The sequence below is a fragment of the Bos javanicus genome, chromosome 25 (genome assembly GCF_032452875.1).
Source record: "Bos javanicus breed banteng chromosome 25, ARS-OSU_banteng_1.0, whole genome shotgun sequence".
NCBI classification, from domain to species: domain Eukaryota; kingdom Metazoa; phylum Chordata; class Mammalia; order Artiodactyla; family Bovidae; genus Bos; species Bos javanicus.
Window position 1 is genome coordinate 10,908,095 of NC_083892.1, and position 17,608 is coordinate 10,925,702.

Below are 17,608 nucleotides of genomic sequence, written 5' to 3' on the forward strand. Positions count from 1 at the left end.
CTCCTAAAACCCACTTGACTTCGCCTTCCAGGATGTCTGGCTCTAGGTGAGTGATCACTCCATCATGGTTATCTGGGTCATTGAGATCTTTTTTGTACACTTCTTCTGTATATTCTTGCCACCTCTTCTTAATATCTTCTGCTTCTGTGAGGTCCATACCATTTCTGTCCTTTATTGTGCCCATCTTTGCATGAAATGTTCCCTTGGTATCTCCAATTTTCTTGAAGAGATCACTAGTCTTTCCCATTCTGTTGTTTTCCTCTGTTTCTTTACATTGTTCACTTAAGAAGCTTTCTTTTCTCTCCTTGCTATTCTTTGGAACTTTACATTCATTTGGGTATATCTTTCCTTTTTGCCTCTCTTCACAGCTATTTGTAAGGCCTCCTCAGACAACCATTTAGCCTTTTTGCATTTTTCTTTGGAATGGTCTTGATCACTGCCTCCTGTACAGTGTCACAGACCTCTGACCATAGTTCTTCAGGGACTCTGTCTATCAGATTTAATCCCCTGAATCTATTTGTCATTTCCACTGTATAATCGTAAGGGATTCAATGTATGTCATACGAGAACCGTCTAGTGGTTTTCCCTACTTTCTTCAATTTAAGTCTAAATTTGGCAATAAGGTGTTTATGATCTGAGCCACAGTTAGCTCCTGGTCTTTTGCTGACTGTATAGAGCTTCTTCATCTTCGGTTGCAAAGAATATAAACAATCTGATTTCGGTATTGACCATCTGGTGATGTCCATGTGTAGAGTCTTCTCTTGAGTTGTTGGAAGAGGGTGTTTGCTATGACCAGTGCGTTCTCTTGACAAAGCTCTGTTAGCCTTTGCCCTGCTTCATTCTGTACAGGTAGAAAATGTGTTGCAGGTAGGAAAGTGTATTTCCTATTTTCCATGGAGGGAGCTTCTGAATGAAGTTTTCCCCGTAGGAGGTCTTGGCACTGAGCTGCCTCTTATGTCTTAACTGGCACGGAGGGTTTTCAAGGAGGTGGAAGCATCATAAATGCCCATCTCTGCCATGCCCACATGGACAGTGCTTCAGAGATATGGTTTTCTTGCCCTAGAATTTCTTTCCCATTTCTAGAGGGCTGTGCCCAGTATGAAAATGCAGTATTTCACAAACTATTCGGTTTGAGGAGTTAATAGACGCTCAGTGTACATAAATATATTGAGGGCTCTGAGAAGCCCTGGGGAGGAGGGGGAGGGCAACAGAACTTTTCTAATGTTTCTAAACATCTCTAACTCTCTTCTTCCGTCTGTCTGTCTTGGAATCCGTTGTCATCCCTGGGAATACAATTTGGAAAGGACTCTGTAAGCAAAGGTCTCCTCCTTATTTGCTTATTTTCTCTAAAGCAAAGGTTTTCTTCCTCAGATGTGTCACTGCTCTCGTGGTCTTCACCACGTGGTATACTGCCCGTTACTCATTCCATAATGCTTATCGTGCAATCCACTCACTTTTAAAAACTTTTACATACCTTTCCAAAGGATTCTTTATATCAGGGGTTCCCAATGCCTGATGATCTGAGGTGGAGCGGATGTAAATAATGGTAGAAATAAAGTGCACAAATAAATGTAATGCACTAGAACCATTCCTCCTTACCCTCCGGTCCATGGAAAAACTCTTTTCACAAAACCAGTCCCTGGTGCCAAAAAGCTAGGGGACTGCTGCTGCTCTGTATCATTTGTGTGCCATACATGGAAAACTGGTGTTTTGAAACATACCGGAAGAACTGCCTAGGCGTTAAAATATGAACAGTTCGGTGAAGCCCGCAGCCGATCTCCAGGATGTACCAGCTTTGGGAGATTCTGTTCTAGTTCATCCTCTGTGTTTTTTTTTCCTTTCCCTGAACTGTGAGGAAGTTGTATCCCACCCCCACCCCTGCTTAAGAGTGGAAAGAACTGGGTGGGTACTAAAGAGGCGGCAGGGAGGGGGGTGTCTTCGGGTTTCTCTTCCCTTTCACGGGATGCACTTAATCATTGTCCCGTCCTGTCATCTGGTGAGGTGGCAGAGGAAACGGCATTCTTATTTGATCATCAGGATTGATACATTCTATATGCTTCTTTTGTCTACAGATTAAAGTTCTGTTGTGTGTTAATCGCCCAGTCAGTCTGACTCTTTGCGACCCCACGGACTGTAGCCTACCAGGCTCTTCTGTTCATGGGATTTTCTGGGCAAAAACACTGGAGTGCGTTGCCATTTCCTCCTCCAGGGGATCTTGCCAACCCAAGGATTGAACCTAGGTCTCCTGCATTGCAAGCAGATTCTTTTGAACTACCAGGGAAGTCCAGAGTTCTATTGGCTGGTTGCAAATCAGTCATTCAGAGCCTAGGAATTATTTTCTCGGGCCATTGACTTGTTAGGGATCTATTTGTTTATTTTTTTGGCTGCATCGGGTCTTAGCTGTGGTGCACGGCGTCTCTAGTTGTGGCGAGGGGCTCAGTAGTGGCACTAAGGCAGCTTCTGCCCCCAGACCCTCTTGTCTTATTTGGGTTACTCTAGTCTCGTCTGTCTGCCTGCTGTGGTCATTTGAGCCTGTATCTCATCTTCAGATTGTTACGAACGTCAGTTAAAATACTGGGCTGGATAGAACCACATGCATGATGTGACCGTGTCAGCATCCTGGATTTGCCATCAGAGCATAGTTATAGAAGGTGTAACCCCTGGGGGAGGCTGGACCAAGGGTATACAGGACCTCTCAGTAATGTCTTTACAACTTTCTGGGTCTATAAGTACTTCAAAATAAATATGGAAACAAAGGCTTCATCTTTCCCGGGATCCGTAGCTAGTTGCCTCTCTGGGGCAGTCAGTGGGTCCTCCCGATGTTCGTGTTTGTGTCAGGAGCAGTTCTACTGGCCTGACAGTGTGCCTTTCCCACAGAAGGCAAACAAGTTCATTGAGGCAAAGTTGGCTGGGATGAATTTATGGTTCCTAAAGCTGCCCATCCGTAGTGTATTCTCCACGATATCTCATCATTTTGATGAAAGTTGGATTTGTATTAAAGGTCTTGATCTTCCCCTGTTAGGTCGATCTCTCTTGTGGCATGCAGGAGCTTTAGTTGGGGCATGCTAACTCTGAGTTGCAGCAGGTGGGATCTAGTTCCCTGACCAGGGATCGAACCCAGGCCTGTTGCATTGGGAGTGCAGAGTCTTAGCCGCTGGACCACCATAGAAGCCTTAATATTTAGATAGTGTTAAGATGTTAATAGTGGAGAAGGCAATGGCACCCCACTCCAGTACTCTTGCCTGGAAAATCCCATGGATGGAGGAGCCTGGTAGGCTGAAGTCCATGGGGTCGCGAAGAGTCGAACACGACTGAGCGACTTCACTTTCACTTTTCACTTTCATGCATTGGAGAAGGAAATGGCAACCCACTCCAGTGTTCTTGCCTGGAGAATCCCAGGGACGGAGGAGCCTGATGGGCTGCCGTCTCTGGGGTCGTACAGAGTCGGACACGACTGAAGCGACTTAGCAGCAGCAGCAGCAGCAAGATGTTAAAAGATGCCTCCAAACCAGAAGAAAAGCAGCCTCTTGAACATTTCAGTGCTGGCTGCAGAGTTGACAGTGAACTAGGCAGCTGAGGGTTGGCCTGGATGGTGTGCTTGGGCAAACTGAGGCTTGACAGCCCAACCCAACTCACCAGTCGCTGGGCCTGAGTAAACCTACCTCTTCTTGCCTCTTGCCTAACATTCTGAACATATCATTGTTAAATTAGGCCATTTGTTGTTCAACCTAAGTCTTGTCTGACTCCTTGCAACCCCATGGACTGCAGTTCACCAGGCTTCCCTGTTCTTCATTATCTCCTGGAGTTTTCTCAGACTCATGTTCACTGAGTACATGATGCCATCTAACCATCTCATCCTCTGTTGCCCACTTCTCCTCCTGCCCTCAATCTTTCCCAGCATCAGGGTCTTTTGTAATGAGTCGGCTATTCACATCAGGTGGCCAAAATATTGGAGCTTTGGCATCAGTCTTTCCAATGAATATGTAGGACTGATTTCCTTTAGGATTGACTGATTTGATATCCTTGCAGTCCAAGGGACCCTTGAGAGTCTTTTCCAGCACTGCAGACCATACAGAGATGCATATCAATTTCTTTCCCTTATTTTAAGCTATGTGCTTGGAATTCACACGAGGGGATTAGGAGTAAGCTGGATGAATGACAAGAGCTGGCAAGGGGATCCAGGAAAAGTAGCTGTGTCAGCACGTCCATTGGGCAGTGTTTTCCTGCCCGCAGATCTTGAGATTCCTTAGTTGTTTATTACCTTCAGACACTGGCTCTTTGTATCACAGAGAAAGTGCAGCTGCCAAGAGAAGCATTTGTGACAGGCTGTCTAGGAGGAGGAGGATAATTAAGGAACTCCTTCATGTCTGACTTTCTTTCCAAGTTTCTGAGATGAAACTTGGTGACACCTCAGTATACGGTCATGTCTGCAGTTGGTACTTGTGTTCTTTCTGCCAAAATACAGTGCAGAAAAGCACAATGCCAGGTGCCATCTCTGTGGGCTGAGGTATAATAAGATGCATCAGAAACAGAGTCAGTGATTTGCAGTCTGCAGTTTGGCAGTCTGCAGTTTTTCCACTGAGCATATATGTGGCATATTATTACCAAGGAATGGCATCTCCATCCATAAATAGATGGAATCAGAAGCTTACCTTGGTGAATTGTTAAATGAGACAAACCAGTTGTAGAAAAGTTTATAGCAGGACCCAGTTGCATAAAGTAAACTCTGAGTGTATCGTGTTTGTAGTGAGTCTGTGAGCATGGAGGAGACATGAAATGTGTGTACCAGATGTTTAATGGTGGTTGCCACAGAGAAGGATGTGTGGGACAGTAGACAGAGGGAAAAAGTCTTCAAACAGAAAAATTTTGAGGCATGTGAAATTGTGTTTCACCTGTGAATAATTATATTCAGTGATGTATGTATGTGTGCACGCTCAGGCGAGAGTTGATAGAATGAAAGTAAAAATGTTGTTATTCATTTTCTCAGTTGTGTCCAACTCTTCGTGACCCCACAGATTGCAGCATATCCCTGTCCTTCACCATCTCCTGGACCTTACTCAAACTCATGTCCATTGAGTCGGTGACGCTGTCAAACCATCTCATCCTCTGTCGTCTGTTTGTCCTCCTGCCTTCTATCTTTCCCAACATCAGGGTCTTTTCCAGTGAGTCTGTTTTTCACATCAGGTGGTCAAAGTATTGGAGTTTCAGCTTTAGCATCAGTCTTTCCAATGAATATTCAGGGTTTGATTTCCTTTAGGATTGACTGCTTTGATCTCCTTGCTGGTAAGAGACTCTCAAGAGTTTTAAGAAGTTAGTGAGATTTACTTCAAGGATTTTTAGTGGAATTTTTACATTCCTTCTTAAATGTGTTCTGATTGAGTATTTTGCAATGAGTGTTTTATTTTTTATAATCATAAGAGACACCCAATCGTAAACCTGTTTTCATCGTAAGGCAATATTCCAGCATATGTAAGAACACTCAGGCTTAAAACCTTGTGGGATAGGGAATGTGTAGAAGCAGAAAGTGTGGAAGAGGCATTTGTCTCTGGGGCTGAGGTAAGAAACCAGTTTCAAATCCCGAGAGAGACAGAGAAGCGCTCACTGGGGCCTTGGAGACACAGACCTGGGTTTGTACCCAGACTCTGTGTCTTACATATGACCTTGGCGTTGGCCATGTGACCATCTCCATGCCCCAGCTCCTCTCCTGCAGAACGAGGAGGGTGTTACAGGGTCACTGCACCTGACGTATTGTTAGGTACTTAAGAAGCATGCTTCCATTGAATGAAGAGTGGATGAATGTATATATGCGTGCTTGATTCACTGAGGTCACACATGTGAAGTCTGAACTATGTGGTAAATTCTCAGCAGATGGTATTTTTCTCTCCTGACTTTCATGTCCTAGTCCTCAGCCAGGGTACCTGGGGAGTGAAGTCAGTGGAGTGGGATCTTGTCATTGCCCGAGTTTCAAGTTCCATCCTACAGTCTCACCTGGGGAGAGGGGTGGGGCAGGTGGACTCAGTTAACTGCTTTTCATCATTGTACCACACTTTGAGAATCTGTAAGGTGGGTGGTGGTGTGCTAATATGTACCTTGGAAGGTTTGAATGAGATAATAAAGGCTTCATGTGATGCCTGGCAAATAGTGTTTAATACGTGTTCAGTTCAGTCACTCAGTCGTGTCCAAGTACGTGTAGTAGTTACTAAAAACACTGAGCGTTCCCCAAGGAAACAATAGCTAGTATGTGTTTGTGTAAATGGACATACTGTAAATTTGTCCATTTTTACAGTTTCTGTAAATACTAGAGTGCCTGACACAGTCGTCACCTAACAGGTTGTTAGATTCAAATAACCTGAGGACCGCACATGCCAGCATCCTGAATTTGTGGGTGCTGAAACCAATTAGCACTTATTTCCGCCATGAATGAGTGGTTCTTGACGGCATTACACAAACGTGCCCTCGCTAACCTTGTCTTTCCAGCAAAGATCTCTAAAACAGAATATATTAATATTTACCAGATGCACACTGTGTATTTTCCTTACGCAGATTCTCTTCCTTCCTTGGGTCTAAGTTGCCAATTTTAAAATACATTTTTCTGACATTCTTGTGCCCACAGAGAAAATGAAGTGCTCAAAGTGCAACTGAAGAAGTACGTAGGCGCTGTCCAGATGCTGAAAAGAGAAGGTCAAACAGCCGAAGGTGAGGGGCAGAGGGAACCCGGGGGGGGCGGGGCTGCACCCCTGTGCCTGGCCCGGCGGACGCTCAGCATGGGAGGAATACACCTGCAGATGAGTTAGAAAAACGGTGCTGCTTAGGATCCCGGAAAATTAATTAATGAAAGACCCTGCTCTTCATTCTTGCAAAAGTAAGACTTACTTGCTAGACTGTTAGCAATCATTGTATCAATTTGTGCAGTTAGGGAATTTTATGTCTAAAGTCTTAAGATATTTGCAAGGTGGTGAACCTGTAGCATGATTAAGTCATGTCAGGCCATGGGTGAAAGCAACAGAATGCCAAAGTGGTGGAGAATCACTGGGGTTAGGCTGATCAGGCTCCAACCCCAGCTCCAGTTCTGTTTCCTAATCTCTCTGTACCTCAGTTTTCTCATCTATAAAATGGGGGCAGCTGGCAGCACCTGCCTCATGAGGCGATCCATGTAGACGTCTTAGCATAACGCCTACCAGAGAGGGAGCACTGAGCAGGTTTGTCGTTCAGTCACTAAGTCTTGTCGAACTCTTTGCAACCCCACGGGTGGCAGCACACCAGGCTTCCCTGTCCTTCACCGTCTCCTGGAGCTGGCTCAAACTCCAGTGTCCGTTGAGTCAGTGAGGCCATCCAACCATCTCATTCTGTTGTCCCCTTCTCCTCCTGCCCTCAATCTTTCCCAGCATTAAAATCTTTTCCAGTGAGTCAGTCCTTCACATTAAGTGGCCAAAGTGTTGGAGCTTCAGCATCAGCCCTTCCAATGAATGTTCAGGGTTGATTTCCTTTAGGATTGACTGGTTTTATCTCCTTGCTGTCCAAGGGACTCTCAAGTCTGCTCCAGCACCACAATTTGAAAGCATCAATTCTTTGGCACTTAGTTTTCTTTATAGTCCAACTCTCACATCTGCACATGACTACTGGAGTAGATTTTAGCTGCAAATAATAATATTCTTGATCAGAAATACAAGTAGATAGAGGAGTGATCACCTGGGCAAGATCCCACCAAATACGGTGGTGCCGTGTGCTTCCTCCCGTGCAGTTTGGCTGTGCTTTAACTGTCGTGACTCTGCTGAAATGTTTCTTAGGTCAACCTGCAGACAGGGTATTTAACTAGGGCTAAAGTGTCTTGCGACCTTCAGCCAACTGACCAGAACAAGATTTTCTTATACAAAAACAAGCCCTTGGAGTGTGGACATTTGAACAGAGGGGAGTATGCTCCATGCTCACAGGTCTTGGGAGTCAGCCAGTCCTGAATTCGAGTTCAGGCGCATCCTCCATAACTTGACCTCTTGGAGTTACTTAGCCATCTGAAAGAGGAAACGCCACACCAGTGTTAGGGGAAATCACACGAGTGGCACGAGGGTTGTGTGGGGATTTACCAAGACAGTGAATGCAGAGCCTTCATTCATGTAGCACCCGGTGTATAGTTGGTATCCAGTACATGTAGTCATTTCTCTGTGTCATAGAGACAGGATTATAATCTGAGTGTGATTTGCATAGTAATATCATGAAAGATTGGACTTTTTTTGAGTGTTTGTATTTATTATGGTCTCCATTTGATGAGGTTCAACACGTTGATTTTCTTTTTGCTTTTCTTTGATAGCATGCCTTGCTTTCTTCATCACTAGTTTGTAACTGCCTCCAGTCTGGCGGTTATCACTGCAGCATTAATCTTGTCTTTCTCAGGGGGACCATCACCCTTTCCACACAGATACTGCTCGTGTGGCCCGGACTCCATCTCATTACACTGGGTTGTGTCTGCGTTGGCCTTGTGACTCCTCGCTTCTCATCTCTGTTTCCCCAGCACCTGGCTTTTGTAGCCATTCATTTCATTCACTGCATGTTTTGAATGAGTAGTTTAGCCCTTTATCCTTTCCAAGCAAGTTCAAGTCTATTCACATTTGACTCAGTAATCCCGGGATGAGTAGGTGTTTCCCCTGTGTTTTAAAATATTCGTTATTAGAGGTTCAGGAGAGCTTAAAAGTCTTGTCTGTGGCTTTGGGGTGGGAATGAACTCAGGTCATTTCCTTCCAAATCCCTGATTCTTTGCCTTACGAACTTGTTGAACTAGCATTCAGAGGCCTTTCCTGGGGGCCACGTGCCCGTGCCTCATCTCCGGGGATCGCGGCATGGGGCTGGGGGCTCGGTTTGCAGGTTTAGATGTGTGACTCTCATGCAGGTGGCCTGTGGACTATGCCACCGCTGTTTCTGAAATCTATACTCTGCCCTCACAGGAATTTAATTTGATCCTGTAAGAAAATTAAACTTGGGGTGGGGAATACCACTGGGCTTGAATTTGGTTTAAAATCTGCAATACTATATAGTACATTTCTGAGTAGGAGCATTTTTGGAATGAGTCGTCCCCCCCACCCCCCCAAAACAGAAGCTACAACATAGAGAAGGGTTTCTCACTGCAGCCGAAGTCGATTTTCCTAAGACCCAGCTTGAATGTCCTGAGCCAGAGCTGGGTTTGTGGTAACCCTTAAGTGGAACAGAGCAGAGAGGATGAAGCATACTTTGTCACTCATTCATAGTCCTTTTGTTGTTTGTTGTTCAGCTGCTCAGTTCAGTTCAGTCACTCAGTTGTGTCTGACTCTTTGTGACCCCATGGACTGCAGCACGCCAGGCCTCCATGTCCATCACCAACTTCTGGAGTTTACCCAAACTCATGTCCATTGAGTTGGTGATGCCATCCCACCATCTCATCCTCTGTCATCCCCTTCTCCTCCTGACTTCAGTCTTTCCCACCATTAGGGTCTTTTCCAATGGGTCAGTTCTTTGCATCAGGTGGCCAAATGATTGGAGTTTCAGCTTCATTATCAGTCCTTCAAATGAATATTCAGGACTGATTTCCTTTAGGATTGACTGGTTTGTTTTCCCTGCAGTCCAAGAGAGACTCTTAAGAGTCTTCTCCAACACCACAATTAGGAAGCATCAGTTCTTCAGCACTCAGCCTTCTTTATGGCCCAGCTCTAACAGCTGTACATGACTACTGGAAAAACCATAGCTTGGACTCTCCAGAACTTCATCGGCAAAGTCCCTTTTGCAGTCCCTTGCCACTCTATTTTCACCAGGTCAGAGAAGACCATCTGCCATATCTGGGAGTCATCCTGGGTGGAAGGTCTTTATGAAAGTCCTTCAGTGCAGGCATGAACTGAGTGATGCCCTTCTCTTCCTTGCTTAAGTCCTGGATTTTATTCTTTCTTCCACTTAAGTAAAATTCGTGAGCATCAGCTAACATGCCAGACACTAGCAAGCAGCCTGATTAGAAGATGTGCTTTCAGAAATTGTGCTCTGGCCTTTCCAGAGCCTTTCCCTAATTTTCAAGTGATGTCATCTACTACTCAGAGAAATTGGGGCTCACTCCTCAACCCCAGCCAGCTGTTGACTCAGTTTGTTGAAAACTATGGCATATGTGCCCTGGCCAGATTGGGGTGCCTTGGGGTGCCCTTGTCAAGCTGTGGTATCTTGGGGGTGTCCTGGACAGGCTGCGGTGGGGGACTTGGTGTTTCCGGGGAGCTGGGGACAAGGGGTAGGGAGAGGTTGGCCAGGGAGAGTCTTTTCTGATCTGGGATTTGCATGGCTCCTGATGTTAGGTGGACATAGCGGTGTGGACCAGCTTCTCAAATTCTAGGTGAGAGTTCAGAGTGCTTTTTCCACAAGAGAATCCTTTTAGGTTGAGGCTATAAAGCTTTTTCTTTTTTTAAAATCATTTGGACGACAAATTGTTTGTGAAACTGAGCTCATCAGTAGGGAAAAGGGTGAGAAATCATTGAAGCCCCAGACGCCTTCAGGATTGAGTAGATGGCTGAGGGCTATGTTGGGATCGTTCTATTCATTGTTGTTCTGGGAAGTGCCTTCAAGATGAAGAAAAAAAAAATCAACTGAAAATGGACCTTTAGAATAGACTGTTGACAATGTTTAAGAGGTCAGTCGGTAACTTTATTTCAATTCTGAGGTTATCATGACTCTTCTTCCCCCTCAAGTTCTTTATGAAACATCGATGTAGGCATCTGACAAAAGTGTTCCAGGTGATGTCTTTATTACTGACGGTTGGTTGGAAACTCCAGCTTGACTGAAGCTAGAACCACACTCCCCAGTGCGTTGTTCTCCCAACTGTGGACCCTGGGACCCCCTTGTGAGGTGTTGTTGGGTCTGCTGAATGACGCCCACCCAGTGGGGTCCAAGGAGGAGGACGATCCAGGGGGGCGCGCTCTGTTTACCGCGGCATCTCTGTTTGACTGAGGCTCTCACAGTCATGTAGCGGGTGGGGGTGAGGCTGAGAGTGTGTTAATGGGGGATGTCTTCTCTTTGGTAAGACCTGTGATGACCGCAGATCTTTCTGGGTGCCTCCTGAGGGAGACGCCAGCAGCGGGGCTGGGTCAGCAGTGTCGTTCCCTGAGTAGGCGTCTCCTCCATCACACCTGACCTTCTGGGGAAAGGCTCTGTCAACAGAAGGAAGGCTTGTTTCACCTGTCGCTGTGACCTTTATCTCCAAAGGATCACCGCATCCTAGTCCCTGTACATGTCCCCACCAAAATAGTGGTCATGGCCAAAGCGTTTGGGAATCACTGTGCATTCCACATTCTTCTTGCTCGTCGTAATTGACATTAGTGGACGAGGGACCCCTGTGCCAAAGACACTGAGGACCTCCCCAGGGCACCTGACTTAGAGGCCATGCAAGTTTCTATGCCTCAGTTTCTTCCTCTGTAAAATGGGAACTGTAGCAATACCTTCCTCATAGGGTTTTGGGGGAAGAAGGGATAAATGAGTGTATGGAAAGCACTTAGAATAATGTCTGATATGTAGCAGCCACTCAGTAAATATGACAGTTACTGTTATTACTGTTTTTACTGTCTCACTTTATTTCTCATGGCCTCTCTGATCACTTGTAAAATTAGGATTGATTAAAATAGTATATATACTTCATAGGTTGTTGTGAGGATTAGCTGTTAAGAGGTGTAATTCAGATAACATGCTGGGATCTAGAAAATGCTGGGGTGGGTGGAATGTCGGGCCTCCAAAGATGTCTGTGTCCTGATCCCTGAAATCCGTGCCCACACTACCTTCCATGGTGAGAGAGACTTTAGTTGTTGTTCAGTCGCTCAGTCATGTCTGACTCTTGTGACCCTGTGGACCGCAGCCTGTCAGGCTCCTCTGTCCATGGGATTCTCCAGGCAAGAATACTGGAGTGAGTTGCCATTTCTCCTCCAGGGAATCTTCCCAACCCAGGGATCAAACCCACATCCCTTGCATTGGCAGGCAGATGCTTTACCACTGAGCTACCAGGGAAGAAAGAGACTTTTCAGATGTGATTAATATAAGGCTTTTGACAGGCAAAAGGAGAAAGCAGCAGAGGATGAGATGGTTAGACAGCAATCACTGACTCAATGGATGTGAATTTGAGCGAACAACAGGAGACAGTGAAGGACAGGGGAGCCTGGCGTGCTGCAGTCCATGGGGTTGCAGAGTCAGATACGACTTAGTGACTGAACAACAACCGCAGTGTTGCGTATGCATTTGGGGAGTCTGGGTTCTCTGAGCGCCCCATGGTGGGGGTGGGGCTGGTCTCATGGAGGTCTTAGCTGCAGAGCAGCCCCTTGGTGGGTGTCGGGCTTCTCCTGGGCTTTCCCAAGGAGCATTTGCCCGTGAGTTTGGAGGTGGTTCTCAGTACCAAGGAAGAGGTTCTACAGGGGCAGCTGAACGTGGGATTCCAGACGCGCCCGTGTCCTGTGTCACACGGCTTGGGCCGCCACCCCCCGCTGGCGTGGTGGCCGTCTCTGGCCTTGTGGGGTCAGGTCGCCTGTGCTCCAGCTTCTCTGGGCCCAGTGTCCTCACTCAGGGTCAGCCCTGTGATGTCGATGAGGCCCTACCCTCCCTCCTGCCCTTGACCTCAGCCGACTGGCTCCAGCTGGGCGTCAGGGCTCTACTAGGCTGTCACGAGGAGTTCTCCCTTTCCCGTCAGGCCTGGAAGGCTGGAGCCACTGTAGTTACCTTGTCTCCGAGTGGAGCCTGAGTGTGAGGCCGTCACACAGGGAGAGGAGCTGAGCTGAGAGGCAGAGAGGCACTGGGGGTCGATCGTGTCCTTCGAATCCCCAAATCCAGCTGTCCTGTTGTGACGGTCCAGCCCTAAACGTACTGTTAACAAGAGTGATAATTAACTAGCCTCCCTGCCACTGTCTTCAAGCTTGGGTTGGGTTTCCATAGCTTGGATGCATGCATGCTCAGTTGTGTCTGACGCTTTGAGAACCCATGGGCTGTAGCTCACCAGATCCCTCTGTCCATGAACTTCTCCAGGCACGAATACTGGAGCGGGTTGCCGTTTCCTCCTCCAGGGGCTCTTCCTGACCCAGGGAGAGAACCCTCGATTCCTGCGTCTCCTGCATTGGTAATCGAATTCTTTACCACTGAGCCATTTGGGAAGTGCAGTCATGGCAAGCTATTTGCTCTTTCCTGGATGCAGGGTCTGTTCGGTCTTCAGGGGGAGCTGTCGTTTCTCTGAAGCCTGTCTTTCCTAGCCTGCAGTGTCTGTATGTTGTGAGGTACTTCCTTCTGGCCCCCTCCTCTCATGAGGTCCCCTCCACTGGAATCATCTGTCCTGGCCTCCATAGTCCTATCCTGCGGTGATGGATTTTAAGGCTGCAAGCTCTTGTTGGTATTGCCATTTAATTCATCAGCCACAGGCTCAGGGGCAGAGGGAGAAGCAATGGCCTGTTGCTGGTGGCAATCAGAGTAATCGGCAGTGAGAGCAGGTGATCTGGGGGAGGAACTTGATGGATGAGGGAGGCTTGGGAGCAGTTTTAAAAGTTTAAGAAACAAAAGAAGTTTAAAAAAAAAGAAAAGGAAGCTGTCAGCCCATGTCCCATGTCGTGTCTCTGCCTGCATGTGACTCGCCCAGTGACCCCTGGCTTCCATGCTGGCATGTGCTCCATGTCCTCCTCAGGGTCTCACTTCCCCCGGGCTCCGGAAAGTGGGGCGGGACCGTGGAGGAGCCTGGTCCTGTGATGACGCAGGGTCAAGGGCGAGAGGATTCATGGAGCTTGTGGGTTTCAGGGTGCGTGTGGTGCCGTGGGACCTTTCAACCTGTAGCTTCCCTCAGGGACTGCAGGCACTGGGGTGTCTCCCTTGGTGGCCATGTATTCTTGCCCCCAGTGTGCACACAGGCAGAGAGGTCTTTGTTTGAGGCAGGCTGCTTTGGTTGCAAGGGAAGCAAGCTCGGGAGTCGTGTGTGTGTGTCTGGTTCCAGCGTGATCAGCACTGGACTTTGTGGAGACTCTAAGATTTCGTCACTCTGCTGTTTAAAACTCAATCCAGACTTTAAAAAAATTATTTTTGGTGGTGCTGGGTCTTCGATGCAGCCTGCAGGGGCTTCCTCTAGCTGTGGACCAAGGCTCTAGAGCACATAGGCTCAGTCGTTGTGGCACGTGGTCTTCGTTGCCCTGCAGGATGTGGGGTCTTAGTTCCCCGACTGGGGCTCGAACCCACGGCCACTGCAGTAAAGCCCAGAGCCTTAACTGGACCACAGGGAAGTCCAGTCTGCACTTGATGATGAGGGCCTGCAGTGCTCGGTGTGATCGGCTCTTCCCTACTTCCCAGCCCCGTCTCCTCCCTCCCTCTCCTGGCCCGGCCACACTGGCCTTACCAAGTCACACCTCGGGACCTTGGCTGTTGCTCTCCTTCTGGAGTGCTTGTCCTGCCTCGTCAGGCAGGCCCTGTTCAGTGTCACCTCCCCTGGCCACCCCGCCTCTCCTTCCTTCGTCCCGTCACTTCCTTGATCTCCGTCACAGCACCTTTATGAGCGCCTCAGCGTGTCTCGATTGTCTGTTCCCTTCCTTGTTCACTGTCTGTGTTCAGCCCTGTGGTGTACCGTTCAAGGAGCAGAGACCTTGCCTGTTCTTCCCTCTGCTGTGTTCAGAGGGCCCCGCTCAGGCTTCACCCAAGGGATGCACTCCATAAATATTTTTTTAAAAATAATTTATTCTTTAATTGGAGGAATATAGCTTTACAATGTTGTGTTGGTTTCTGCCATACAAGATGCAATTCAGCCATAATTATACATATATCGCCTCCCTCCTTAGCCTCCCTCCCCTCCTCCCATCCCTCTGGGTCATCACGGAGCACCAGGCTGGGCTGCCCGTGTTATATAGCAGCTTCTCACCAACTGTCTGTCTTGCTCATGGTAATGTAGGTATGTTGATGCTGCCTTCTCGCTTCATCCCACTCTCCTTCCCCTGCTGTGTCCTCAAGTCCATTGTCTATCTGTGTCTCCATTGCTTCCCTACAAATAAGTTCATCGGTGTCATTTTTCTAGATTCAGTAGATAGGCGTTGTTGTCGTTTGGTCGCTCAGTCATGTCTGACGCTTTTGTGACCGCATGGACTGTAGCCTGCCAGGCTCCTCCACCTGTGGGATTCTCTAGGCAAGAATACTGGAGTGGGTTGCCATTTCCTTCTCCAGATATATGCATTAATATACAACATTTGCTTTTCTCTTTCTGACTTAATTCACTCTGTATAACAGGCTCAAGGTTCATCCACCTCACTAAAACTGACTCAGATTCATTCTTTTTTATTTTTTATGGCTGAGTCATATTGCATTGTATATATGCGCCACATCTTCTCTATCCATTCCTCTGTCAGTGGCCACATAGGCTGCTTCCATGTCCTAACTGTTGTAAACAGCGCTGCTGTGGACCCTGGGGTGCGTGTGTCTTTCTCAGTCATGGTCTTCTCAGGGTATACGCCCACGAGTGGGATTGCTGGGTCATATAGTAGTTTTATTTCTAGTATTTTGAGGAATCTCCATACCCTTCTCCATAGTGGCTGTCTCAATTTGCATTCCCACCAACAGGGCAGGAGGGTTCCCTTTTCTCCACATCCTCTCCAGCATTCATTGTTTATAGATTTTTTGATGATGGGCTTTCTGACCGGTGTGAGGTGGTATCTCATTGTAGTTTTGATTTGCATTTCTCTAATAATGAGCAATGTTGAGGATGTTTTCACGTATTTCTTGGCCGTCTTCCATAAATGTTCATAATACAAATGATTAGAAATGAATAGAAATCCAGGAGGAGTTGTAGAACCTGATTGAAAACCCACAGCAATTAGGGAGAGCTCAGCGGTGGGCGGGGTCGTGGGTCTTCATTCTAAGGGCACTGGTAGCATGCTGTACCGCATGTAACTGCGTTTTTCAGTTGTGCCTCCAACCAGATTCTTCTGATCACGTGTAGTTTTGGCTCCTTATAACTATACTTATTAGCACACGACTTTGACTCTTCAAGGGTTTCGTCATTCAGAGCTATTTTGATTACAAGAATCATAAAAACCCAATTTAATCGGTTTTCAATTAAAAAGCAGAAATCCAGGAGTGTCTCTCTTTAGGAATGGCTTGATCCAGCAGCTCAAACAATATCATTAGGAAATGTTTTTTGTTTTTTGTGTTTTGACTTCTCAACTCTGTCCCCCTCCCTCCAAATATTAGCAGTGTGGTGCTGCTAAATGTTGAACCACTAGCCCTCAGAGGAAAGTACTAATTTCCACGGTGTTGGTGCTGCACTGTGGTCAGTTTCCAGCTGTTCACATGACGTCACTGAACGCAAAGTTAGGAAGAGATGCACCTGTGGGTTCCCGTGAACCGGTGTGCCCCAGCTTTGCAATGCCTCCTCGTTGTCGCTTCCTTTTTCAGGCAGGTGTTCTTCTGGTGACAGTAAGCTGCCAGCAGCTCTTGTTTTCATCTTCCCAGCAACCCAATCAAAAAGAGCTTCTTCCCACTAGTTTCCTTATAAACCACTCTCCCATCTTTCCCCTTGTGGAGCAGAGCTTCTCAATCTTGGCTCCATTTGAGTCACCTGGGGAGTTTTAAAAAGTCCCAGTGCTTGACCACTTGCAGCCACCACGTTAGAGGATATTGCTTTCAAGCTGATGAAGTGATGCCTGCCACTTCATCAAGTTGATAAAGTGCTTCAGATGTGTCAGTGTTCGTTGATTCTTGGCCCGTGGTAGAAATCTTGACTCACATGGACATAAGAAATTAATCATCACAGTCATCCTGCTCCAAAGTGGCTGTGCCAAAATTCCTCCCCAGGTGTAAGCTGAGGCCATGTTTCCCCTGCACCCCTGAGTTGATTCTCCTAGAGATGCCTTAGGTGATAAACCTCAGTGTCTGGCAGGTGACTGAGAGATGCCTGTTCTGCAGGACGCAGCTTGTGCCTGGGATGGCTGGCCCAGCTGGTTCGAATCTCTGCCTTCACTTTATCCTGAAAAAACCTGCTCTATTCCTCTGTCTTCATGGGCCCCTGAAACCCGATCATGCGCTGTCAGCCAACATGGGGAACCGAGTCAGAGCATGAGGGGCTTGGAACTGGACATCAGCTGGGGACAAACAGACGGGCTTCTTGGCAGCAGTGCTTGGTGCGGACGAGATATGCTGTGGACACAGGGAAGGCTCTTCCTTCCATGGGAAAGAGAAGCCTTTGCCTTGAGAAGGAGCTCAGAAAAGGCGATAGCAGAGCTTGGAGGCCAAAGGCAGGCACACGTTTTCCATTTGAGGGGATCTGGCTTGAAACTCAGCCCCATTGTCTAGCAGCTCTGAAGTCTTGGACCAAGTTTTAATCTCGGAGCCTCAGTGTTTTTATTTGAACAGTGATAATGGTTTTGATTTCCTAGCATTATTTGAAGTTTAAAAGAGATGATGTATGTAAAGTACCAGGCAAATGTTGACATTATTTTGGGTTATGGAAGCATTTTGAAGGGTGTCCAGGCTGTGGCAGGTCAGGGTCCATTAGCAGAACACCTGTTCATTAATTTCTGGAAGTGGGTGAATAATTATGGTGATAATTGTAGAGTAAACCCCTTTGAAAGCTTTTGCAGTCCATTATCCTGGTAAAACAATATTTGTGTGATCAGCC

The 17,608-nt window shown here is 47.2% G+C and overlaps 1 protein-coding gene across 4 annotated transcripts in view; it reads left to right on the top strand.

Moving 5' to 3' along the window:
* Positions 1-17,608, top strand: part of SNX29 (sorting nexin 29) — a 599,088-nt gene that overhangs the window by 212,630 nt on the left and 368,850 nt on the right. For all 4 annotated transcript variants that reach the window (XM_061402536.1, XM_061402537.1, XM_061402539.1 and 1 more), the window contains one exon: positions 6,614-6,696. In XM_061402536.1, the coding sequence (XP_061258520.1) occupies positions 6,614-6,696 (83 nt within the window). The remainder of the gene's footprint in view (positions 1-6,613; positions 6,697-17,608) is intronic.